At 36.0% G+C, this 23046-nt stretch overlaps 3 protein-coding genes across 6 annotated transcripts; 2 read left to right on the top strand and 1 right to left on the bottom strand.

Moving 5' to 3' along the window:
* Positions 1–479: 479 nt before the first annotated feature.
* On the top strand, positions 480–6976 carry pkd2l1 (polycystic kidney disease 2-like 1). Its single transcript, XM_052572676.1, has 15 exons — positions 480–861; positions 1044–1157; positions 1747–1874; positions 2753–3006; positions 3098–3322; positions 3639–3867; positions 3957–4127; positions 4217–4398; positions 4520–4640; positions 4724–4822; positions 4955–5076; positions 5171–5288; positions 5399–5493; positions 5683–5809; positions 5971–6976. The coding sequence occupies exons 1-15, from the start codon at positions 570–572 to the stop codon at positions 6139–6141; spliced, it is 2448 nt and encodes an 815-aa protein (XP_052428636.1). The 5' UTR covers positions 480–569; the 3' UTR covers positions 6142–6976.
* Positions 6970–14185, bottom strand: tial1 (TIA1 cytotoxic granule-associated RNA binding protein-like 1). Of its 4 annotated transcripts, none has more exons than XM_052572678.1 (12): positions 14006–14185; positions 13081–13177; positions 12669–12767; positions 12478–12532; positions 12299–12386; positions 10760–10835; positions 10331–10439; positions 10154–10249; positions 9968–10052; positions 8645–8768; positions 8355–8494; positions 6970–8261 (listed from the first exon to the last, which is right to left on the bottom strand). In XM_052572678.1, the coding sequence occupies exons 1-12, from the start codon at positions 14032–14034 to the stop codon at positions 8147–8149; spliced, it is 1113 nt and encodes a 370-aa protein (XP_052428638.1). In that variant the 5' UTR covers positions 14035–14185; the 3' UTR covers positions 6970–8146. The 4 variants fall into 4 exon arrangements, with proteins under 4 accessions (XP_052428638.1, XP_052428637.1, XP_052428639.1 ...); XM_052572677.1 differs by having other exon boundaries at positions 12669–12818; positions 14006–14174; XM_052572679.1 differs by lacking the exons at positions 12669–12767; positions 13081–13177; positions 14006–14185 and adding an exon at positions 11280–11347 and having other exon boundaries at positions 11556–12386.
* A 1104-nt stretch (positions 14186–15289) lies between these two features.
* bag3 (BCL2 associated athanogene 3) lies at positions 15290–21522 on the top strand. The gene is made up of 4 exons (XM_052573257.1): positions 15290–15587; positions 17882–18190; positions 19267–19560; positions 19661–21522. Exons 1-4 carry the CDS (start codon positions 15396–15398, stop codon positions 20345–20347), a joined length of 1482 nt encoding a protein of 493 aa, XP_052429217.1. The 5' UTR covers positions 15290–15395; the 3' UTR covers positions 20348–21522.
* Positions 21523–23046: the final 1524 nt, after the last annotated feature.

Below are 23046 nucleotides of genomic sequence, written 5' to 3'. Positions count from 1 at the left end.
TAAAAATAAACAATTAGTTTAGAAAGGGTTTTAAATTCCAATAGAAAGAGGCAAATTTGAGTCATTTTGTGGTCAGAAAAAAAAAAAAATCATTTGTAATGTCATGGTTAACCCATAGGTACCTGTATGGCTCTCTACTAAAGTATATCTAGAATATTCCTGGTCATACCCACATCCTAATTAATACAGTTTTTCATTCAAAGAAATATCTAGTCATGATTAGACACTAGACTTTTAAACGTGAAATAATTTAATTACCATTTCTGTGGATCTTTATTATGAAGGAATTGATCTCTGTTTTCAGCACATCTATAACAATGTGACGCAAATTCACATTATGTCTGTATTGTCAATAATGCTGTTCTAGAATCTCTAGCTTGTGTCTCAGTTTCCTAAATGGCAGGATTGTGTTTTTTAATGGATCCGTGAACAAAAGACGAGCCCCTCCTTTCGCTTTGCTCTGTTTTAGAAGATTCAACAGGAAAGGTATAAATACAGGCGGAGACTCTCCTCAGCCAAAAGCTGCACTTGAGCAATTCCTGTTGAAACCCACCTCTCCATTTACCACAATGCAACACCTCAATAACCGCGCAGAGAATCAGCAAGGCAGCCCAGTGGCGTGTGAGATGGAAAACTTTGGGAAAGGAGGCTGGGTGAATCAGGCTTACAGTGGCTCTCCTGCACCCATCAGATGCCCCATCAACACTGTCTACAACCCTCAGCCCATGTTCCACAGCTCTTTGGAGAACATGAACCAGCTGAATCTGCCTAACCCCTATCTGGCTGGGGATAAAGTGCGAACAAACCCCTCAAACGAGAAGAAGTCTGGATGCTGCTCTTTTCTCTTGAGAGCCGTCAAAGGTGAGGGAAGAAGAAGCATGCATTTTCATATTTCCATTATATGTTTTACTTCAGCTTTAAACATTTATTTTTTATGATTTATTTTATTATAGTACATAATACTTAATCTATATTATTTTTTAAGTTAATAACAAATAAATAAATATAAATATATTTTAAAAAGTGTTTGTTTGGTTTGGTAGGACTGTGGGGAACAGCTCTAAGAAAGGACACAAAGGCGAATCCTGAGCTCAATGTCAAAGCAAATCTCAAAGAACTGCTCATCTACATTGTTTTCCTAGTGGATTTGTGCCTGTGTAAGTATCATGTCGATTGTTTGATAAATTTATAGACATGTGTTCCCTGTTGCACAAACACTTTATGGATTATGGATAATGGATGAATATAGAACTGTTAATATTAAGATCAAATATAAAACATGTATAAATGTAAAATTGTTATAGTGTTATTAGCTTGCTCTTTTGTCTTTTTGATTGCAATGTATGTGATCCCATTTCTTTCCATTATATTGCGCTCCATTATGATCCAGAGATGTTTATCAGCCTAAGTGCTTGTTATAAAATGTCCCCTGCTCTCCTGTGTTAAAACACTGCATTGTTCAATGGAAAATTGGGCCTGAAAGGAACACAAGCGGGACCCTGCTGATAAGAGCTCAGGTCAGGCAATTGTGGCTTTGTCTGTGCTGGAGTCACATTGTTGAAGAGGCTTGTTTGTGTACTCAAACAAACAACCCTCTGCAGCTTTCATGACGCGAGCACCGCTAATGGATCAGACTTAAATGAATTGATGTCCTTTATCTGTGCGATGGTGAATGGTGTAGCACGTCTGTGCAAAGATCAATAAGTGATGTGATTGTTGACTGACTGTAATCCTGTTCTCATGCAGTGACCTATGGTATGACCAGCAGCGCCACCTACTATTACACGAAAGCTATGACTGATCTCTTTGTAAACTTACCGGGTGACAGTGGACTCAGCTTTGCCTCCATCAGCTCCATGAATGATGTCTGGACAGTGAGTTTTAACAGCTTGTCCTATTCAGATGTGAAAAAAATCAGGATTTTAAAGTATATTTATCTATATAAGTATTGAATCATTTGAATAATAAATTTTTCCAGTTTTTATTTATTTTTTGTATTTTTTTTATCTGGTCATATTTAAAGTGCAATTTATTCCAACACAAATTCCAAATTTTAGATTTTGCTAATGTTGTTAATGATATTATTATGTAATTAATAAATATTTATGTAATTCACTAATAATTCATATTTAATGTTTTAAATATACTTGTTTTAAGTAACAGATACATTTAATAATATATATATATATATTGTCTTTGCTGGACATATTGGATAATTTTTATGATTATTACCAAAAAAAGGTTTACTAAAAGGTTAACTTAAAAAAAAAAAAACACTTTTATTTCAGCTAGTTGCATTTCTGATTTTAATTTAGTTTGATTATGTACATATAAACTCCAAAAACTACTAAAGCTGGTTTCCAAAAATTACTACAAATGGTTTCAAAAAATTGATAAAAAAACTATTATCATATTTTTGTATCAATATTTTGTAACCATTTTTATTTTGTTGTGCGTTTTTGCCATTTTTATTAGTAGCTTAAAAAATATGGCAAAATAACTTATGTTTTGGGTGTTGCTAATATACTTTATATAGGCTAATAATATATTATATAAAAATATATTTACTATTTTATGTAAATCATGTATAATTTATGTGAGTATTTGAATGTTTTGTTATTTCTTTTGTTATTTGTATAATATTTGTGTAGTTTTAAGCATGTTTATTTAGTACTAATGCTTTTCTATTCATGGGACAGATCCAGTGCAGCATCACAGTCCTTCTGACTATCATTTTTAATCATCTTTTCAGTACATGGACAGCCCGTTACTTGACAGCCTGTACTGGACAAAGTGGTACAACGACGAGCCTCTTCCAAATGAAAATCAATCCTTCATTTACTACGAGAACCTGTTGTTAGGAGTCCCTCGCATTCGACAGATCAAAGTCAAAAACAACTCCTGCACCGTGCATCCAGACTTCAAGCGGGAGATTACAGACTGTTTTGATGTGTACAGCGAAAAGAAAGAAGATGACAGCAGGTTTGGACTGATCAACGGAACAGCGTGAGTGGCATTTATGATTAGCAACAGTCATATTTCTCTCTTCAGGGGTTAAAATGTGTTTATTTATTAAATGAATCTAATTATTCTTCAGCTGGCAGTACCATACAGAAAAGGAGCTCAAAGGGTCGAGTCACTGGGGTTTACTGACCACATACACCGGAGCAGGATATTATCAAGACCTGGCGAAGACCAAAGAAGAGAGCGCCGCTATCCTGATGGACCTCAGAAACAACCTGTGGCTCAGCCGTGGAACTCGGGTTCTTTTCATTGATTTCACTACGTACAATGCCAACATCAATCTCTTCTGCGTTTTAAGGTACTTGTCCTCAATCAACATGTTTTGCTCTTGTTCTGCATGTCCAAATTTATATATTTTATCTGGTTCACAAGGTTGGTCAGTAATTATATTTCTACATCTGTTATTTAACGTAAACTGTCCCTTCCGATGTACAATGCAGACCAAAAATACTTTATTCCTGATTACCTGATTAATTTAATTAGTTATTACATTTATTATAACTGAAATAAACCAATATTTATTAAAATAACATAAAATAGTAATCTGATGTAATGCATTATTTTATTGCCTTACATTTAAAAACAGATTAACGATTGTTTTCTTCTTCGTTCAGATTAGTGGTTGAATTTCCAGCTACCGGTGGAGTGATTCCATCCTACCAGATCCGTACGGTAAAGCTGATTCGTTACGTCACCACGTGGGACTTCTTCATCATCGGCTGCGAGATCTTTTTCTGCGTCTTCATACTCTATTACATTGTGGAGGAGATTCTGGAATTCCGAATCAATAGACTGTCCCATTTCAAGAACATCTGGAACATACTAGATCTAGTGGTCATACTGGTAAGAGGAGATCAGATCATATCAGTATCAAATATTCGGGCCATAATAATCAACAAATCATCATATGTATACGTGTGTTTTTTTAACAGCTTGCTGTGGTAGCAATAATCTTCAGTGTGTTTCGGACCATCAAAGTGGACGAGTTACTTGGAGACCTTCTAGAACACCCGGACATCTATGCTGATTTCGAGTTTCTGGCATTCTGGCAAACTCAATACAATAACATGAATGCAGTCAATTTGTTTTTTGCTTGGATTAAGGTACTTATACATACAGTATGTAAGGTGAAGTTTCAAATATAGAATGAAAGCGACCCATTTTGATATGTTGATGGCTTCAATATTCACAGATCTTCAAGTACATAAGTTTCAATAAGACGATGACCCAGCTTACATCCACTCTGGCTCGCTGTGCATTAGACATCTTCGGATTCGCCATTATGTTCTTCATTGTGTTCTTTGCATATGCTCAGCTGGGTTACCTGCTCTTTGGAATGGAAGTTCCAACATTCAGCACATTTAACAAGTGCATGTAAGCATGAAACATATATATATATATATATATATATATATATATATATATATATATATATATATATATAATGATTTGTTTTATTGGGACATTCAGAATCTTTTATTTCTCCTCTCTGCAGTTTCACACAATTTCGAATCATCCTTGGAGATTTCGATTATAATGCCATTGACCAGGCAAACAGAGTTCTTGGACCAATTTACTTTTTCTCCTATGTGTTCTTTGTCTTCTTTGTGTTACTGGTAAGTTCTTTATGCGCATGTGATGAAGTAATTGTTTGTGTCTGTTTATCAATTAACCTGATAAGTTGAATTGAATTGAACAGAACATGTTTCTGGCCATCATCAATGACACATACTCTGAGGTGAAGTCAGAACTCGCTTCTCAGAAAGATGAGTTCCAGATTACAGATCTCATCAAACAGGTGAGTCATCCCAGTGCATGCATCCACAAACCTGCTGAACTTGTGTTTGGAAAGCTGTGTAACAGCTGCAAAAACAACACTGTTGTGATCTGGCTGTTTAAATGCATGTGGAAAATGATGCTTTAATTTCAGAGTTACGAGAAAACCATCATGAAACTGAATCTTAAAAAGGAAAAGATCGCCGATGTTCAGAAAGCCCTGGATTCAGGTTCAAGTGAGCTGCAGTTTAAAGATTTCAGGGATGCTTTGAAAGAGTAAGTCCCAGGTGAAACACTAACACATTCACTTATGGTAGCAACAAAGGTGCGGAAGAGCTCATGTATTCTGGTTGTTTGTCCCACATTTCAGAATGGGTCATGCTGACCATGAGATCTCAGCCGCTTTCTCCAGATTTGACCAAGATGGGAACCAGACTTTGGACAAGCAGGAGCAGGAGAGAATGAAACAAGATCTGGAGGAAAAAAGGGTGTGTTTGGTTTTTATTTCACTTGGGCTGATTTGGCAAGTTCATGTTCCTTCAATGTGATATTAATCTAATATGGAGTCATTATTTATGATAATAATTTTTTTTATTAGGATGCACTCAGTGAAGAGCTTCGTAATCTTGAAAACAGTGTTGAATCAGCGGAGGACCACAGTGAGAAGACAGTTCCTCCGGTCGTCTTTCAGAGGTTTGTGTTCAGAATCATTGGGTTTCTCAGCGATTTCTTTTTATATAACATTTTTTTTAATGAATGTGTATTTTATCTCAGTTTTTAGTTTCAGTTTTCAGTAAAAAAACTCTGTTCATGTTTATTTTGCACGACTTTAGATGTACAAACATTACAGGCTATAAGTGCATTTTTGCCTTTTCATTCTAGGCTGGTTCACAAAGTTGATCAGCTTGAAAATGCCGTGATCACTATATTGTCCAAACTGGATGTTATCATGGAGAAAGTGAGACTTCAAACATTCAACACAGACATGGATAGGCAGACTACTAGAGATGTGAGTTTTTAGATCTATAGAAGTTATGACATCATACTTTAAAGGATTCAAGATATAGAAAATATTAACTGACAAATAACTAAATGTTTTAGGGTGTTAAATACATGAATCATGCTTATATTGTAGAAAATATTTAAAGTCATGCTGCTGTATTGTGACAGGAATCAAGACCGGCTTCAGGAGGGAATATTCAGGTAAACCTGGATAGAGCCGTGGCTCAGGGACCAGCATCCTGGTCATTAGCTGGTCCGATGGGGAATATGAGGAATCGTTTGTACCCAGATGTCGGGTGGCCAGTCGTCACTGAGAACAGTAGCTCTGCACGTCACTGATTCATCAAAACCTGAGTTTCAAACCGACTAATAATTGGCTTCATTTAAGCCTGGTCTGTGGATAAACAGACTCAGAATGTGACCGTAGAATGGAAGGTATTACTGTGTAGAATAGATGTAGTACTCTATGTTACCAGCGGCACAGAAATGTATCTGTTCTCCATACTGACTTGTTTAATGTGCAGTTACTGTGGCATTTATATGAGTTAAATAAGAGGTAATATGATTGACATTACGACTATCTTCCACTTTAAAGCTTGATTAATGTTAAGCACAGTGTAATTGTGTTGTGGTTAGTAAAATACATTCCCTCGAGTTGCTGGAAGTTTCAACTATATCAGGCTAATGATAACTTTTTCGGATCTTCTTCCTATTGAAGAATTAATTTTCATGACTATTACTTCTTATGAAACAAATTTTCCTGTAATCTCATGGCTAACAAATTATTTTCAATCATATAGTATGGAATCTTCGCTGAGTGCTAAATTTAGCGAGAATGGAGTCACTGTGTTACATTTGCCATGTTATGAAAAGTAATCAGTGCAATGTGTATTAGTCTTTAGAAAATTAATATAAACTTTTAAAGATGATTTCCTTAATCTCTTATATAAACCACACTATTTTATAGTGTGAAGCGTATCAGTGTATACACAGACTAGTATAGTTTATACATTAATCTTGGAACAATATTGCTTGTATATTTTAAAATATATTTATATTAACCTTTCTTCTTTCCTAACTGACATTTATTATATATTATCAATAAATAATTGAAATGGCAAAACAAATGGTTTAATTCAGTTTAGAAAAAATAAAAAGAAAACAGTGTTTCTTGTCCAATGGTTCATTTATTGAGACTCATTTAGACTAAAAAGAAAACTCAAAACGCTAAATTGTATTCAAACTTGTCTGCCTTTTACATTCAATGCTTTGAGCAACCTCAATATTATGGTTTGAAACATGCAATTCCTTAACATCCCCAGAAAGAAAAGAAATCCAACCCTTTTTTCTGGCTACTCAAAAATGGCACGCATATTTGTTGAAACAGCAAAGGGACAAATTTACAGTAGGCTCTAAGATAAATCATACAGCTCTCAACAAGGGTCTCAAAGTGTTCAACTGAAAAATGTGACTGAGCAAAAATTAAGGCTTGCTTGTAAATGTCAGTCACACATGTAATGTTTGTCTTACATACGCTGCGTTAGCTTTCCGTCAGGTAGAGTGCATGCTTTGAAACCCTCATTCCAGGCCAAGATATCAAAAGATATTTACAGGTATGGCCATTACGACTCTTTCTCCATATTGAATGGGAGAGAATTTGCTGTTTGTAAAGTGGAGTAAAAAGATACATTATACACACAGTATCAAAGAGCTCTAGAATTGGAGGAGAACGGGGAGCTAATGTGGATTAAATATACACCACTGCACATAGAAATTCATTTACACTTCAACATTTACAAGACACAGGTCCAATGAACCCCCAAAAAGTGCCTTTACTTACATTTGTTTGCCAAGTCAGAATGCAGAATGAGAGGTTTTTGTACAAAATTTAAAGTCCATACTGTAATGAACAAGCAAATGCATGATCAGCTATTTAGGAAGAAAAACAAACAAAAAGGAAATATTTAGTTCAAAAAAACATTTACACCATGGACTTTCTGCAATGTACCTGTGAAGTTCCTGAAGCTGGGATTTAAGGGAAAATCAGCAGTTTTCCTCAAGATATGCAGTAAAAAAGGGTGGGGACAAGAGATACAATACATCTTCTGCAATTCCACTAAAACAGGAACAAATCTTGTGAAATAATTCAGATTTCCATTGAAGGCGCTCATCTCAATTGCCTCTTTAATCTAAATTTGAATCTTTACAATAAAGCAATTCCTGCTACAGATCCAAAGCTTGTAGGGAAACAGATGATGTGCACCTATTAGTCTTTAGCAACCCTCCCTATGAGAGCAGGATCTAAAGAAGTGAGAACCGTGTGTTATGAAGAACCAAGGTCAGATCACTGTGTCTGGTATCCAGCCATGCCAAAGTTAGCCTGGTTCATCACTGGGCCAGGCTGAGCCTGAGAGGGTTGCGTCCCAAAACCTCCCACCCAGGCCGGGGACTGTGATTGTCTGGAACAACAAAAAGTGGGTGTAAACATACCCATAAGTTCTGCATAGGTACAACATGATACATTACACACAAAGAAATACATGAAAACTCACTCTACACCAAATCCTTGCTGATTCCATGTTTGCCCGTACATTCCATAAGACGGCACTTGCCAGCCGTTTGTCATATACTGACCGTATTGTTGAGGATTACCGTACATTTGATTCCATTGACCCCACTGACCGTACTCCACCTGTGAACGCAGCACCAAGAACTTGAGCTTAACTTGTGTCTATGTGAAAAAAACACTTGCGCCTGATTTAAACAATGTCTGCATGGAAAGGATTTAATAACACATAAAAATTAGATTATGGTAATTATAAAGCAAATTCACAAGAATTACCGGCTGGACATTTTTGGCCATGTCAGGTGACTCTTTGCCCCAGTAGCACTTCACAACATGACCTTCGATGGTGGTACCATTCACTGAGACGATGGCATGAGCAGCACTTTCATGAGAGGAGAACCTGAGAGAAAATGATGCTGGTGTATGAAGAAATGTGAAGAACACAGCAATCCTATTGTTTACAAAAAAATAAGAAGGACTGTCTTTGTCACTATGTGGCTAATTAAATCTTGATGCTCCCTTTAAAAAGAACAAATACAATTTTATACAAAATTTTATACAATCTATGATTGTACAGAACAATGACGTGACACGATCAAATAGCAACCAGCGCAGAGTGAAAGGCGCACACTCTATATAATGCAACAAACATGTAAACACAGCAGTGTGGAAACATGTAAAACGGTCAGAGAAAGACGCAAAAATCATTACAAGCACCGACAGCGAGGGACTGTTTAGAAGGATACTGCAGCACATCTTTGACGAAAAGAGGAAGGGGTGAATGTTGTTACTGGTTACTGTATGATGACTGAAATTATGAAATGGCCTTAAACAATTAGTAAATAAACTGCAGAACGTTATGTTTTCATGCTTGAATTGCATGTATTCTGACAGCGCTGCACAAACTCGTGGAGGATCTGTTTGTTAATCAGTTTTCAAATTCCAAAGCACCAGGAGATCTGCGCTGAACCAGTGTTACTCATCAGTTGCTCAGTCACATTTTTAGGATTTTTTTATAAGGCATGTGACAATGCAATATGTACAACAAATTCATAATGAGACTTAATCTATATTAATAACTATAAAGACTATAATTTAGCTGTTGTCAACAAAAAAAAGCTTCCTGAGTTGAGAAAAAGCAAGAACTCCATGAACATTCAAAAACGTTAGTATTGTAATTTTACTGTTGTTCTGTAAAATAAAATAAAAATTCCAATAATAATGATAATAAAAATTACAACGGCTCTATATATTATTATTAACATTTATGCATTTGGCAGACGCTTTTATCCAAAGTGACTTACAGTGCATTCAGGCTATACATTTGTATTTGATCAGTATGTGTGTTCCCTGGGAATTGAACCTACAACCTTTTGCGCTGCTGACGCAATGCTCTACCACTGAGCCACATTATATAATTGTATTATTATTATGTATAAATGGTATAATAAGTCATCAGCCACTCTGCTCTCAAGATCTCAGTCTTTACTAGAAAGTTAGAAACCATTAATATCTTCCACAATATTTTACATGACACACAGACTGTGGACAGACTGTCTACATATAAGAAAACTAAAAACAGGAATAGCTGAATGATACCTGATAAAAGAATAACCCTTCTCTGGAAAAACTCTGATCTCCATGATCTGCCCAAAAGGAGAAAACGTCTGTCGCATAAGGTGTTCTGTTTGAAGAGAACAGTATGAGTCGCATGACAAGTCACTAAGAGTGAGCATGCACACTCATACTAAGAATGGGAAAGTAAAAGGGCAAGTGCAGATGTACCTGTGAGACCTGACTGAATGCCACCGCAGTACACGGTGCAGTTCTGAGGACTCGACTGGTTCACCACCTCATCAAATCTCAGCTGCTTGGCGCTGTCTGAAATTTTTCCCAATTCAGTCATGTTCATTCAGCTCAACTCTAAAGGGTGGTAAACAAATAAAATAAAATCTGGCTTACTGTCTTGCACACTCTTGGGGGCAGGAGGTTTCCGAGTCGCCCAGTTAGTCCGGATTTGCCGTCCACCAAGCCACTGACCCCCCATGTGTACTATGGCATTCTCAGCATCCTAGAAAAGAGAAAAAGAAAGATTTAACAAACAAACAAATGTAAACAAAGCAAAACAGAAATATAATCTTTCTGCGACACTTCTAGTCTTTCATTAGTTCCTATGTATAATTAGGAATTAACATGACATAATGACATTAACATAAATGTCCTAGTTTGCTTTTAATTACTAATACTAAACTGAGTAAAATCTTACACAGAAAACAACTCTAACAGTCTGACTCAGTAGGCTGACTATCTGTTATACTACAGCTATAATATGAAATGTAGTAAACAGAAATAGAATAACCTTCACTCTGTGTTCCTGTACTGGAGCCTTACCAGTTTGTTATAGAAGGACACAAATCCATACCCCTTTGATTTCCCTGTTGTCATATCCTTCACCACTCGTGCATCCCTGCAAGAAAAACGTAACGACAGGAAAGTCAGTCCGCTGACGGCTTGCTAGAGGATCTCAAAAAGAAAGGAACCACACACACTGTATTGTACTGAGAGACACTGTTATAATATCCTAAGTTACTCTAAAAAAATCTTTACACTGACAACTTCTGCATAACATTCTCTTGATTACTGGTACTTAAAAAATTAAATCAAAATAAAAACAAAGACAAAGTCATGCAACCTACACTACTGCATGTATATTTAAAAGCTCCTGCAAAGATTTCAACTTTTCATGTGACACATCATAATGATCCAATCTTCATCTTTATCACTAGTTCTTAATCTTTCACATCATCAATGTCATTACCATGCATTCCTGACTTCAACAGCTGTTTCTAATTCAATTCTACTCAAGAGTACATAGAAATATCAAAAGAGAAAAAGGAATTAAACGGCATACATGGCCTGTTAACAGATTTCTTTATTTTTCCTGGTCAATTCTTTACCACCAATATGGAGTTTGGGAAGCTGCAAATTTCGAGAAATTCACATTTTCAGAATTTTAGGAGAATCAAACTATCAACACAACTAGGTAAACCATCATAAAACAAAATGTACAAGCAAATATTCTTGAATTATCTGAGGTTTGTTAAAAGTCTACACTACGTCAGCGTTAATAGGAAAATACTGCAGTAAACAAATATGAAAAGCAAAGAGTAAATAGAAAAAAAACTACATCTGAGTTCCCAGAGTGCACAGTTCCTTGCTGTTAGCCTTCAAGCTCCTGTCCAATCCTATGAGCATTTCTGTAAAATAACCAGAGCTCTATTAACTGACACCAAGAGCTAAAGGAGACTGTGAAAATGTTGCAGAGTAGCAGTGTATCATGTCTTTTGTGTTGAGAACTAAAAATGTTACTTTTTAGGTAAATCAAAACTACTTACCAATTTCGGAAAAGCAGTGACGAATAGTGATGAATTTTTTTTTAAAGAGCGATCCAGAGACACAATATTGACTATACTGCCTTGTGCTTGCTGATAATACCCATTATGGGACTATTAAATTCATCAATGCAATTAAATTTAAAACAAAATTATGGTCTCTTAAACACTGGCATCCTATTCTCAAATGCACTGACAAACCTGTAGACATCTAAGAGTTTTATATGAAGGTATCATTAATGACAGAAATGTGACAAAATGAGCTAATCCCAGCACTAATATGGCAAATGTAAAGTAAATGTGTATCTTTGAATCAATTTCTTAGCAAAATGTGTAAATGTGTGTTAAGAACTACCAACAAAAAACATATTTTTAAATAAATCAAAACCTTTGAAACCAATTTTTAAATGGTTTTAGGAAAACAGAGGTTAAAAAATGATATATCGAGATCATCTGGCTCAAAGTAACCACATGCCACCCCTTGACATTATTCCGACAAAATACATCCCACTAAAGGGTGTGACTTCAGGGAACTTACGAGATTTTCCCAAAGGGTGCAAATGCAGCTCTGATGTCATCGGTTGTGATCTCAGGGCTCAAATCTCCCACAAAAACATGAAAGTGATCTAAAGAAGAACGACATTTAACAAGTTACTACATTTAAGAAAATCTAACCTGAAAAAACAACCACTATATAAATAATACAGAAGAACTTACTGGTTGTGTCTTTCTTCTGACTGCTAGGAGTGGTCGCCCAATTTACCTTGACTTCCTGTTAATAAAATACACTACTTGAAGGCATTATCTTTGGAAATATGATATTCTGGGTGCAGTAGTGATTCACAATAAACATCAAACCACATCCATCTTGTTATACTTGTCTGATGAAACAACTCCACAAGATATACCTTTCCCAAAATCTTCCTTCCATTCATGGCGGCCAAAGCAGCTGCGGCGTCTCGGTGTTCAAAGAACTCCACAAAGCAATACGGATCATTGCTAGTATGCTGCAAAACAGAAAATCCAATAGAGTTCACCTTCCTGCTGCTATCGGATTGCTGAGAAGAAAAGCCAGGAAAATATATTATTGCAAAGTCATGGGTATTGTGTGGAAGACTTAAATATTTTCTAGCGTCATTTGGTGTGATTTTAAGAAAATGTGATTCATCTGTTCTAGGATCATTTTAAAAACAAATGTATTCCAAATATAAATGGTCATGTAGAGTTTGACAGGCATTTCCACACAAACCCATTTACACTGAACAACAAAGAACATTTCAGGTAATATTTGAAAATGAGTAATTTGTAAAGGATCTTTACCTCTGTTATCATTTTACAACTTTTACATGGCCCAATCTGAGTAAACAACTGAAGGATCAAGTTCTCTGTTACATCTCTTGAAAGATTGCCCACATAGCTGAAAACACAGATACAACATATTAAAAGAGATATAAACAGTAATTACAGTTTGCCCACATGATTCAAGAACATAATATCACATATGATTGTTTTGAATTTTAATCAGATCATCTACTTTTCAAAAAAAAAAAAATAATAATAATTATACATGAGCCAGGCATTGATCTGACAGACCCTTTTTGCCCAAATTACCTCAGGTCAGGAACACATAGCAACAATACCACAGTAAACTACTGAAACTATGTTAAACAAAAAGTTATTTCACGAGATATTATTATACTACATTGTAGTACCAAACACAAAAATTCATACTTCTAGAAAAGACAGCAGGCCTGAGATTAGATAACAGGCCTTTACTAAAACAGCAGACAATGACATACTCGTTCAAACACATTTACACTGAATATGATGGTTTATTAGTGTACATATTAAACCCATATAACTTACCACAACCTATGATATACAATTCAAATGTAGCTACGCTCATTATATTTGCATTGCTTCAGTTGTTTTGTTGAATAGCCGGTTTGACTAATTACCCTCTAGCTTAGCTTAAGCATGCTAACGTTATGGCTACAAATGTTTTCCACAATCGCTGGGAAAATATGAAAGCTTTTCGATGTTTCTGCTGTAAATAAGGTGAAATAATGACTGGCCGAGAATATAGCTATTATAAGCAATGATTACTAACAACATACGATGTCAAAAACAGTGGTAGGACGTCGTTTTTGGAGCTAAGTTAGCTGTTAGAAGTGTGTCAGTAGTGCTGTAGATTGAGCGGTTATTCACTGAGCACTTGACAGGGTTTGTGTTTTCAGCTACTTACAGGGTTTTGGGGTGGCTCTCGTCTTCCATTCTTGAATGCCGGAAGGAGTACTAACAAAACTTGTTTGCAGTATCTCAGATGTGGTTTATTTTCAGGAAGAACAATACTGTACTGGTGTTATACTTTCGATCTTGAGTAGAAAATGGCGGAACCCGGCTAGTCAGGAAGACAGTCAATGCGCATGCGCAGAAGAACTTGGGATTTGGAGGGCTATGGATCTGACGGGGAAGGGGAGTTTAACAAAATCACCATGTTTGTGTAAATGTAGGTGTGAATATACAGTGTTATCACAGGTATCTTACTTGATTATATGACCTTGCAAATTATGTATTGGTATGCTTCTATTCTGCCTATTTTATTTGTTTTCAGTGAACACTTAGAGATCCAATTAATGTCTGTCTTTGGCAAAAAGTAACTATTTTGGCAGGAACCACGCACTGAACCAATGTAATATTTTAGTAATTATTAGTGTACTTATTACACTGTAGAAAAAATATTCAGAAATGAACATGTATCTTTCTCCGTGTGTATTGTGATAGAAAATTAAAATTGTTGTAACTTTAAAGGATATGTGTGTGTGTGTGTGTGCGCGCGCTAAATTGTTTTATTTTTACAAAATGTTAAATATCATATATAGAATTATCCAGGAATTTGACTTCCCACGATTAGCATTGTCTTTCAGTCCAAAATTGATTGTATTAAGAGGGCCAGATGATGCCAACCCTGAAACAACATTCAGAACTACAAAATTTTGCTACAAGTTTGATTGCATCATATAATAATTGCTGTTAATAGTAGTAATCATCATAATTTGGATACGCCTTTAAGTGATTTTTCCGTACATTTCTTCTGAAGCTATTTATGGGCTACATTAACTGACAGTCATCACTGAAGCTACTACTAAATATTGTAGAAGCATAATTTTCTGTAAAGTTGCTTTAATTAAAACGATTTGTATCATGAAATGCGCAGATAAACTTTAAATTAATTAAAATGACACATTACTTTATTTAATATAGCCTAACCCAAGGATTATGCTGTCTCCTCAAATAAACTTGGATTGTAGGCACAAAATGGAAATAAGATTATAGAATGATAGAGATCAGACAGGTTTTCCTTGAAATGTAGGCTGTCAATACCGTCAGTCTTTACGTTAAAAGTGCAACAAGTGTGCTCGGTCTATTGAACCGGAGGGGGAGGCGAACTGTCAGAGAGGGTCTGGACAGTCAGGGGTAATAAATAATTTTTGGTCACACACGTGGGCGTCACAGTGAACCCTTAGCTAGAAGTTTCTCGGTAGTCTTCAGAGGGACCTTGCGGCTTCGAGAAACCCGTCCCCGTTTACAGTACGTCATCAAACGGACCCTTTAAAGCGTCTGTAGCGGCTATAATGGCACAATATTCGGGACCGAAGCAATATCAGACTATGAAAACATTGTCTCCAGTCGAAACGATGGCAACTAACGATCCTCTACCACCTGGGTGGGAGATCAAAATAGACCCACAGACAGGTTGGCCGTTTTTTGTGGATCACAACAATCGCACAACGACGTGGAATGATCCGAGGCACGACCCGAAAAAGGTAAGATAGATACTGACTGTGCTTTTGGAAGTTGCGCTGTCAAACACGAGCGTTTTTCAGGTGATCTTACAACTGCAGATCAACATATGACGTGTGTTTTATAGACTAGTTTGGTATTATGGCATTTTTTCGAGTGTTTCATCGAAAAAGACAGTTTTGTTGAGTGCGTAGGCTACGTTCCCACTCAATACATCCACACCGTAGGCTACTTGATCAGACACTGGCTGTACAGGAGCCACGCACTTGATATTCGCCGAAGCTCGCGGCTCGCGCGTGAATCGCAGTCACCTCTGTGGAAATAGCGCTTCGCGTGCATTTGAACGGCCTGACGGCATATACACGGGCGAAATATATTAGTGTGATGATCTCAGCTGAAGTGATTAGTGTGTGACGCACTGCAGTCATATTTGAGAGTGTTATAACGACTCCACAATGTTTATTTAAAGCCTCGAGAACAACGCGCACTGCGCTTGTTCTCCACATACCTGGAACCGCTTCCCTCAAAGTTTTCCTTACATGGGATTTCAGAAAGATCCACCCACTCAGCGATTCAGTCATTCCCAGTGAATGGGCTTGAAAGTTACAAACTGGAAGTGTCAAGGTCCTGGGAGTCAAAAATGTGGGGGGAACACGAGGGCTTGCCAGTTGGCAGCTTTCAGTAGATAGATCAACACTTGTCCGAAGTTAGTGTCACCAAGAATCTGCTGGAAAGACAGCTGCCAGGAGATAAACTGAGCAATACTCCTGGCGTCTGTGTCAGAAAAAAAAAGGCAGAGGGCATGGGGTCAAATTGGCTAAACAGTCACTATTCTCTCTGTTTGGCATCTTGGTTTTTAATAAGTTTAGTAAAAATACATTGTAAACAAATCATCCATCTTCTATGTGTTGCATTTTAAGCTTGTCCTATAATAACAAGCATATAATTTCCATACAATGTGCTTGTATATTTAGACCTGTATAAGAGATTTATATTTTAATTTGGGAAGGACAATGAAACAAGTAGCTGAACTTCAGCTTCTTAACTTTAGCATTTAGTATAAGTTTAGTTTGTAACTTATTGACATTTCAGTGTAATTTCGTGAGCAAAACATTCCATTGTCATCTTTCAGTAGTTTATGAGTGAACCTGTTGCTTTTAAACCAGTCTTTCTGTTGGTCAACACAATAAATCATGTGACAAAACTGATAATGAGCGAATTTTGCAAAGGGAACTTTTTCGCAATTCCAATTGAAATGACTGGATTTCGCGTGCAAAGTTTTCATTGAGCCAACATTAGATGTGACGATCTCTACATTCAAGAAAGATTGCCTCCCTGTCTTAAATGATGTAGCTGCTTTGCTGTTTCAACATCAGAAAAGGTTTTTCTTGATGATTTGTTAGGGATTTCATCTCTTCTGATGTTTGTTGTGTCTGTGTATCTCTGATTTACATAGATGAATAAGGAAGGCCCTCCTCCTCACAAAAAGTATTTTAAGACACAGTGTCAACAGCACAGCAACCCATTGAAAAATGCTACATAGAATGAGTCATGGCATTAGAATCGACAGCACACAGGGTATATCCTGTAAGCCAATGCCATCGCTTAACAGTTGCTGTGCACAGTGAGTTTTTACCCACTCATGTTTCATGTTTGTTCCTGGACTGCCTCGTCATTGAGAGAGGGCGGACTGACCTTTGCGTGTCAAACAGATGAGGAGAGAAGACGTGAGACAAGTGTTATTGAATATGTATTGAACTGAAGCAGTGACTGAATCCCCTAAGATGTTGGTTGGTTGACTGTAATAACGCATAATATAATTTTACATTAGGCAGATTTACAACGGGTGGAACTCGCATATAACTGAGTGTGACTAGTTGTAAAAGCCTACAACTTGACAATGATTGTGACGCTAATAGGAAAAATGTAACAGGTGTACAATACTGTTAATTATCACATAAGGTGTCAAATAGAGTATGTCTAAAAGAAGAGTGAGTTTTAGTAAAAAAAAAAAAAAAAAGTCATTGGTGCAAGTAAAAAATATTTTGTTTATGCTGTTTGTAATGCCATTGTTGATGATTAGAGCTTTTTTAATAACCCAGCCAACCACATGCCTTAGTTATTTGCCTTCTTCTGCAAAACAATTTAGCATATAGCTACTACTTACTTCAGCAAAAGCCGGACTGAAGAGCATCATCAGAAGTGATGTTGTTGATCAGACGAATGATGCAGAATATTTTGTCTCATCATTTGTCTCAGCAAATGATATCATTTTGAATAGATCTTTCAAACATACTTTTATCTTCTTTTTTTCTAGATTTTTTCAAATGGCCCCTCTATGTCCCCTGAGTCTCCTCAGGACATGCACAAATCTTTTATTCAAGAGATGAGGCAACCAATGCTACGCCAGGGCTACATCCCCATCACAGTCTCCCATGAAAACACTGAACCCAGGCTGCAGCAGTATCCAAGTTTCTCCTACATCCACCCAGCAGTGCAGCAAAGCTTGAGAGCAGATGGACGTACACCTTCTCCAACCCCAGCATCCCACTGTCGGCCTAGATCTCCAGTGCAGTCCCCATCGGAAGCATGTTTGTCTTGTTCACCTGTTTTACACGGGCCTGAGGTAAGACCATTAGGAATTTGATTTCTCTATTGGACATGGCAGTCTCTGTCGGGCTATGGATTCATTATGAATTCATTATGAGTTTTGGTGAATATCCTAGTAAACACAGTTGGCTAGGCATGTCTTAACGTAAACAGTTCAGAAAGAAAAGGCATGTGTATCAGTATATTAAATACGTGCTTCGTTCTTAAAGTGAAAGCAAACTAATAATAAATTAGGTCAAAGAAAAATACAAGTGCTCACTGCTCCTGACTAAATAACCTTTGTAACATAAAAAAAAAAAATCAATTTATATTTAATTCATACAGTGAAGACTGTGCAGTTATTTTACATGTATTACATTTCTGTAGCGTACCTTAAAATTTATTTTAGGCTGAGCTGAAAAACCTGAAAAGCACTGTTTATTGAACCTGTTTCTTTGTTGTATTGTGTTTATTTTCTGCTATTGCTTGTAATTTGGTTATCTGTAAAAAAAAAAAAAAGAAAAAAAAAAAGTGACATTTCTCATAAATGTTTGTTATATATTTTGGTTGCATTTGCGAGTTAATAAAAATGTAGATGGTTGTTTAATATAGATATATAATATAAAAATATTGATATATCGATTGATATACTTCTGTATCAAATTGTAATCGTATCATATAATTTTTTGAGGTATTGGCAAATATCGTATCGCTGGTAATGAGAACCGATGTTGTATCGTATTGTGACGAACCATCTGATTTACACCCTAGTGTGTAAATATGTACATTTTATTTTATTTTATTATGTTTATTCTTATTTTTTTCTTATCTTTTTTTATTTGATCAAAAATGCAGTAAAAGTTAAAAATGTAGCAATTTGTGTTGTTGTCTAAAGTGACTTACAAAAATGGCGCAAAATAACTCCTCAAAGAGCCAACAATATTATTAATACTTGAAATTGATTTTTTTTTTTTATATCTTTACTGTCATTTCATCAATTTATTGCAAGCTTGCTGATTATTATTTTTAAATGTTATTTATACAAACCTTTGAATATTAGTATTTACATTTCTGGCTATTTCCAAAATCAAACTGTATTTTTATGTGCATCAGGTTCATCAACCACAGGGCACACACCAACAAATGAGTGGCCTTCATCAACAGCCCCGACCCAGCAATACAGGTCTCCGATCGGGCTACATCCCCATTCCGGTGATCCACGAGGGTGTAGGGGGCGCCTCACAATCCCAGCCTAGCCAAAGTTCTCATCCCACGCGAGAAAAAATGCCAATCTACCGTGAACAAGTGCCCATTCAGATTCAACAGAATCGAGCTGCCAGTCCCATCTCGGTCCCCTTACTGGCCCAGTCACCAGTCATGTCTCAGATCATGGGAGAGAGACCACAGGTACGTGTGTTATTTAGTGGTATTTATGAATAGGTACTGATTTACTTATGCTCAAACCATTAATGTTCATCAGCTAAAGAGAATATGTTCCCATTGCCAGGTCCGGCAACACATTGGACCCACAGCAATTTCACCTAAAGCTGAACAACCAGTTGAAGAAATTGTCAGACCACCTGCATTTGAGATTCCCATTCAAAGAGTTAGTGATATTCCTCAGCAAATACATCATCAGCCAGTACAACCACAACAGCAACAACCTACACAAGCACCTCAACCAAAAGCACAACAATCCATATCACAGTCACCAAAGGTATCAGAGACATCCAATATTACCATACAGTTTCCTCCAGCACCAGAACCACAAGAAACCGCTGCCCCTCAAACACCTCAAGAGGTTCTACCCCCACAAGTCCAGCCTGAGGAGACTCCAGAACAAGATCTGAGCCACCCAGGACAGATCAAAGTGCAGCAGATATTGGAACGTGTGGAGAAACTGGCACAAGATGTGAAAAGTTTCGATGGGAAGAAGAATGATAAAAGATACATGATGCTGGAAGAGATGTTGACCAAAGAACTTCTGGCTCTAGACTCAGTAGACCCTGAAGGTCGCCCAGATGTGCGTCAGGCTCGGAGGTATGGCGTCCGCAGAGTTCAAACCATTTTAGATGAACTGGAGATGTTTGGAGAGCCGACAGAAGGGCTGGCTGGTGATATGTACCCCGAGGCTAAAGGAGAGCGGAGTATGATTGACCAGGCGAACACAGCGAAGGTTAAGGAGATTTCATAATTGCACAAAGGTGGCTCAACTTTGAGAAGAACACTAATCAAATCCCCATTCTTGTTTTTACTTGCGCAATTATTATTAGTTGCATGCATGAATAATTGAAGTTTTCTGTTGGAAATGATCTAACGTGATTTGTTTACGGAGTGCAATCATGTGTGCTGTTATGTGTTGCTGCTGTTGTCGAATTTCACCATGCCAGTGTCTTTGTAGCAAAAGACATATTGGTGACAAGTTATATTCAAAAACTCATTAATCGAGGCCTTGAACCAGAAGAAGGTATTTTAAGTCTTTTGTACCATGTTGAATGAATGATTGCTAAAATGTTTTTGAATATTCCTTAAGAAGTTGTTAATGAAGTAGTGGGATATCATTGTGAAACACTTATTAGATTTTTTAAAAGTTTCATGTGTGGGCTACAAAAGACATTTATTTTAATTTTGGCATATGGGAAGGTATATATATATATTTATATATATTCATGGCTTTAAAAATATAACATCTGAACATCATGCAGGAGAATAATTCAGTGTTGAACGTGAGCTTTGCTGACAGAATTCCCTATGATGGTTTGAATGCTTGTTAGTATTATTATTTGTTGAATGACATTGATACAAATGATGATATGTTTGTATTCTATTTTTCTGTGCCAAAATGGAGATTTCCAGTATTAAGAATGTTCATATAAGAATGTTCAAATGTTGAATCTAAAAAAAAAACTCACTGAATATATGATCGCCTTATGATTAAGGTGCTGGTTTGATAAAGCAGCCAGGGTCAGTCCAAAGGTACGGTGATCTATAGACTCGAAAGGTACCAAAATCATCCCATTTTTAAAATAAAATTGTGCTCTTGAGCAAGGCAACTTAATCACTTGTTCTAAGGGACTAGAAATGAGTGTACCAAAAATGACTTTGTATAATGTGTCAGCTCAACTCAGTTTAAAATAAAGTGCTATGTCTCACATGACTGTTGTGAGACTTTTTTTTATCTTAATGACCTGTTACTGACTCTGACTCTGATATCGTACTAATACTGCGAACAAAACATGTTTTGTGAAATAGTATGCAATGTTTAGTGTTCACAGCTTGGTTATTTGCAGTTGGTTAAAATGTCGACATGATATGATGACATAAGCATGACTGCAAATACAATATAATAAAGCATTTTGCTTACATGAAGTTTTGTACTTTTTTTTTTTTTTTTTGAAAATGTACAAACTTTATGAAGAAACAAACAGGATAACTACTGCTTGGACCATCCAATGCCTCATAAGATATTATTCTACAGTGTTTACAATATTAAGACTTGGTCAGCATAAAAAAAAAATAAGGATAATGTTTTATCATCTGTTTCCAAGAATTATAATAAACAACATTGTTTACAAACAAATGACAAATTCCCAGTTATAAGAAAGAGATATAGCTTTACATGTAGGTCAGCCTGACTCACAGTGATTAAAAAGGTGAACTATTCATCTTAAAAAACTGAGTCCTTGGCATATTTGTAGAATAGAAGTTTCTTGAAAACTAAAATGAGGCCATGGCATTATGTAATCAATTGGGGATAATATTACATCTAGATAGCATTTAATTCCTTTTAGGATAGGCTTCAAAGGCTGTAATGTACAAAGGCGTTGTGAAAAGATGCCTACTGCAGATAGATACATCTTTACCAGTCAGACAGCGAACAATGCTTCACTGACCAATGACTGCTGCGTCTCTCCAGTCATTTTAGGATTGTTTAAATATAATATAATAATAATATATAATATTAATTAAATACATTTATATTATATTATATTATTAATAAATATTACAGTAAAAATGTTATGTATAATAATATAAATTAATATAGTCTATTTTTATGACTATTAATATATTAATAAAAAAAGAAAGTCAAAACAAAAAGGTTGGTGGTCTTGTAAAAGCATGTTTATAAGGTCTACATTTTGGTTTTAATCAGATTTCATGAGAAAATTTAACTATTTTTCTGTGGTTATTTCATATGATATTGTATGTTATTAATCATATGGAAACATCTAGTTTTTAAAAAAAAGAAATGAAAAAGTATGTTTTAAGATCCATCCCATCTCAATCCTTAACATGAATGGGACAAATGCCGCCTCCAGGAAATTTTTGAAGAGGTAGCCAATGCATGAAATGGCATGAAACTTGGCAAAGGATTTGGCACTTGCTATGTGAACACAAAAAAAGTCATGAACCCCCACCCCCCACCAAAAAAAAAAAAAAAAAAAAAAAACTCAATGAATGCTCTTTTTTTGTGATATCAACCTCAAATTTGGAACACAACTTGTTTATATGTATCGTATCGGATTAGTAATTTTGTGCATTCTTCACAACAGTAAACAAACTTCTATAACTCATTTTTATTTAACACTACAATTTCACTTTTTATACATTTTTTCACTTAAGCAATAGTCTTTAAAAGAACACCAAACTTAAGTCTTTGCTCCAAAGTCCTCATGATTTAGCTACATTAAGTTGGAACTTTGTTTTATACAATCATTTGTTGCACAATAATGATACTAAAGAACATAATTAATTTCGCACACTGCTCGACATACTGATTCATTATTATAACTTATTAAACCCATATAACTAATTTATCTAGAATAATGCCAACTTTTACAACCATTCAAGCATGGCGTCAATATTATATTATTGAAACAGGTCATGAGTTAT

Source organism: Carassius gibelio, chromosome B13, assembly GCF_023724105.1.
Source record: "Carassius gibelio isolate Cgi1373 ecotype wild population from Czech Republic chromosome B13, carGib1.2-hapl.c, whole genome shotgun sequence".
Classification (NCBI taxonomy): Eukaryota; Metazoa; Chordata; class Actinopteri; order Cypriniformes; family Cyprinidae; genus Carassius; species Carassius gibelio.
The sequence above is the reverse complement of the archived record's forward strand: the minus strand, read 5'-3'. Positions and strand labels throughout refer to the sequence as shown.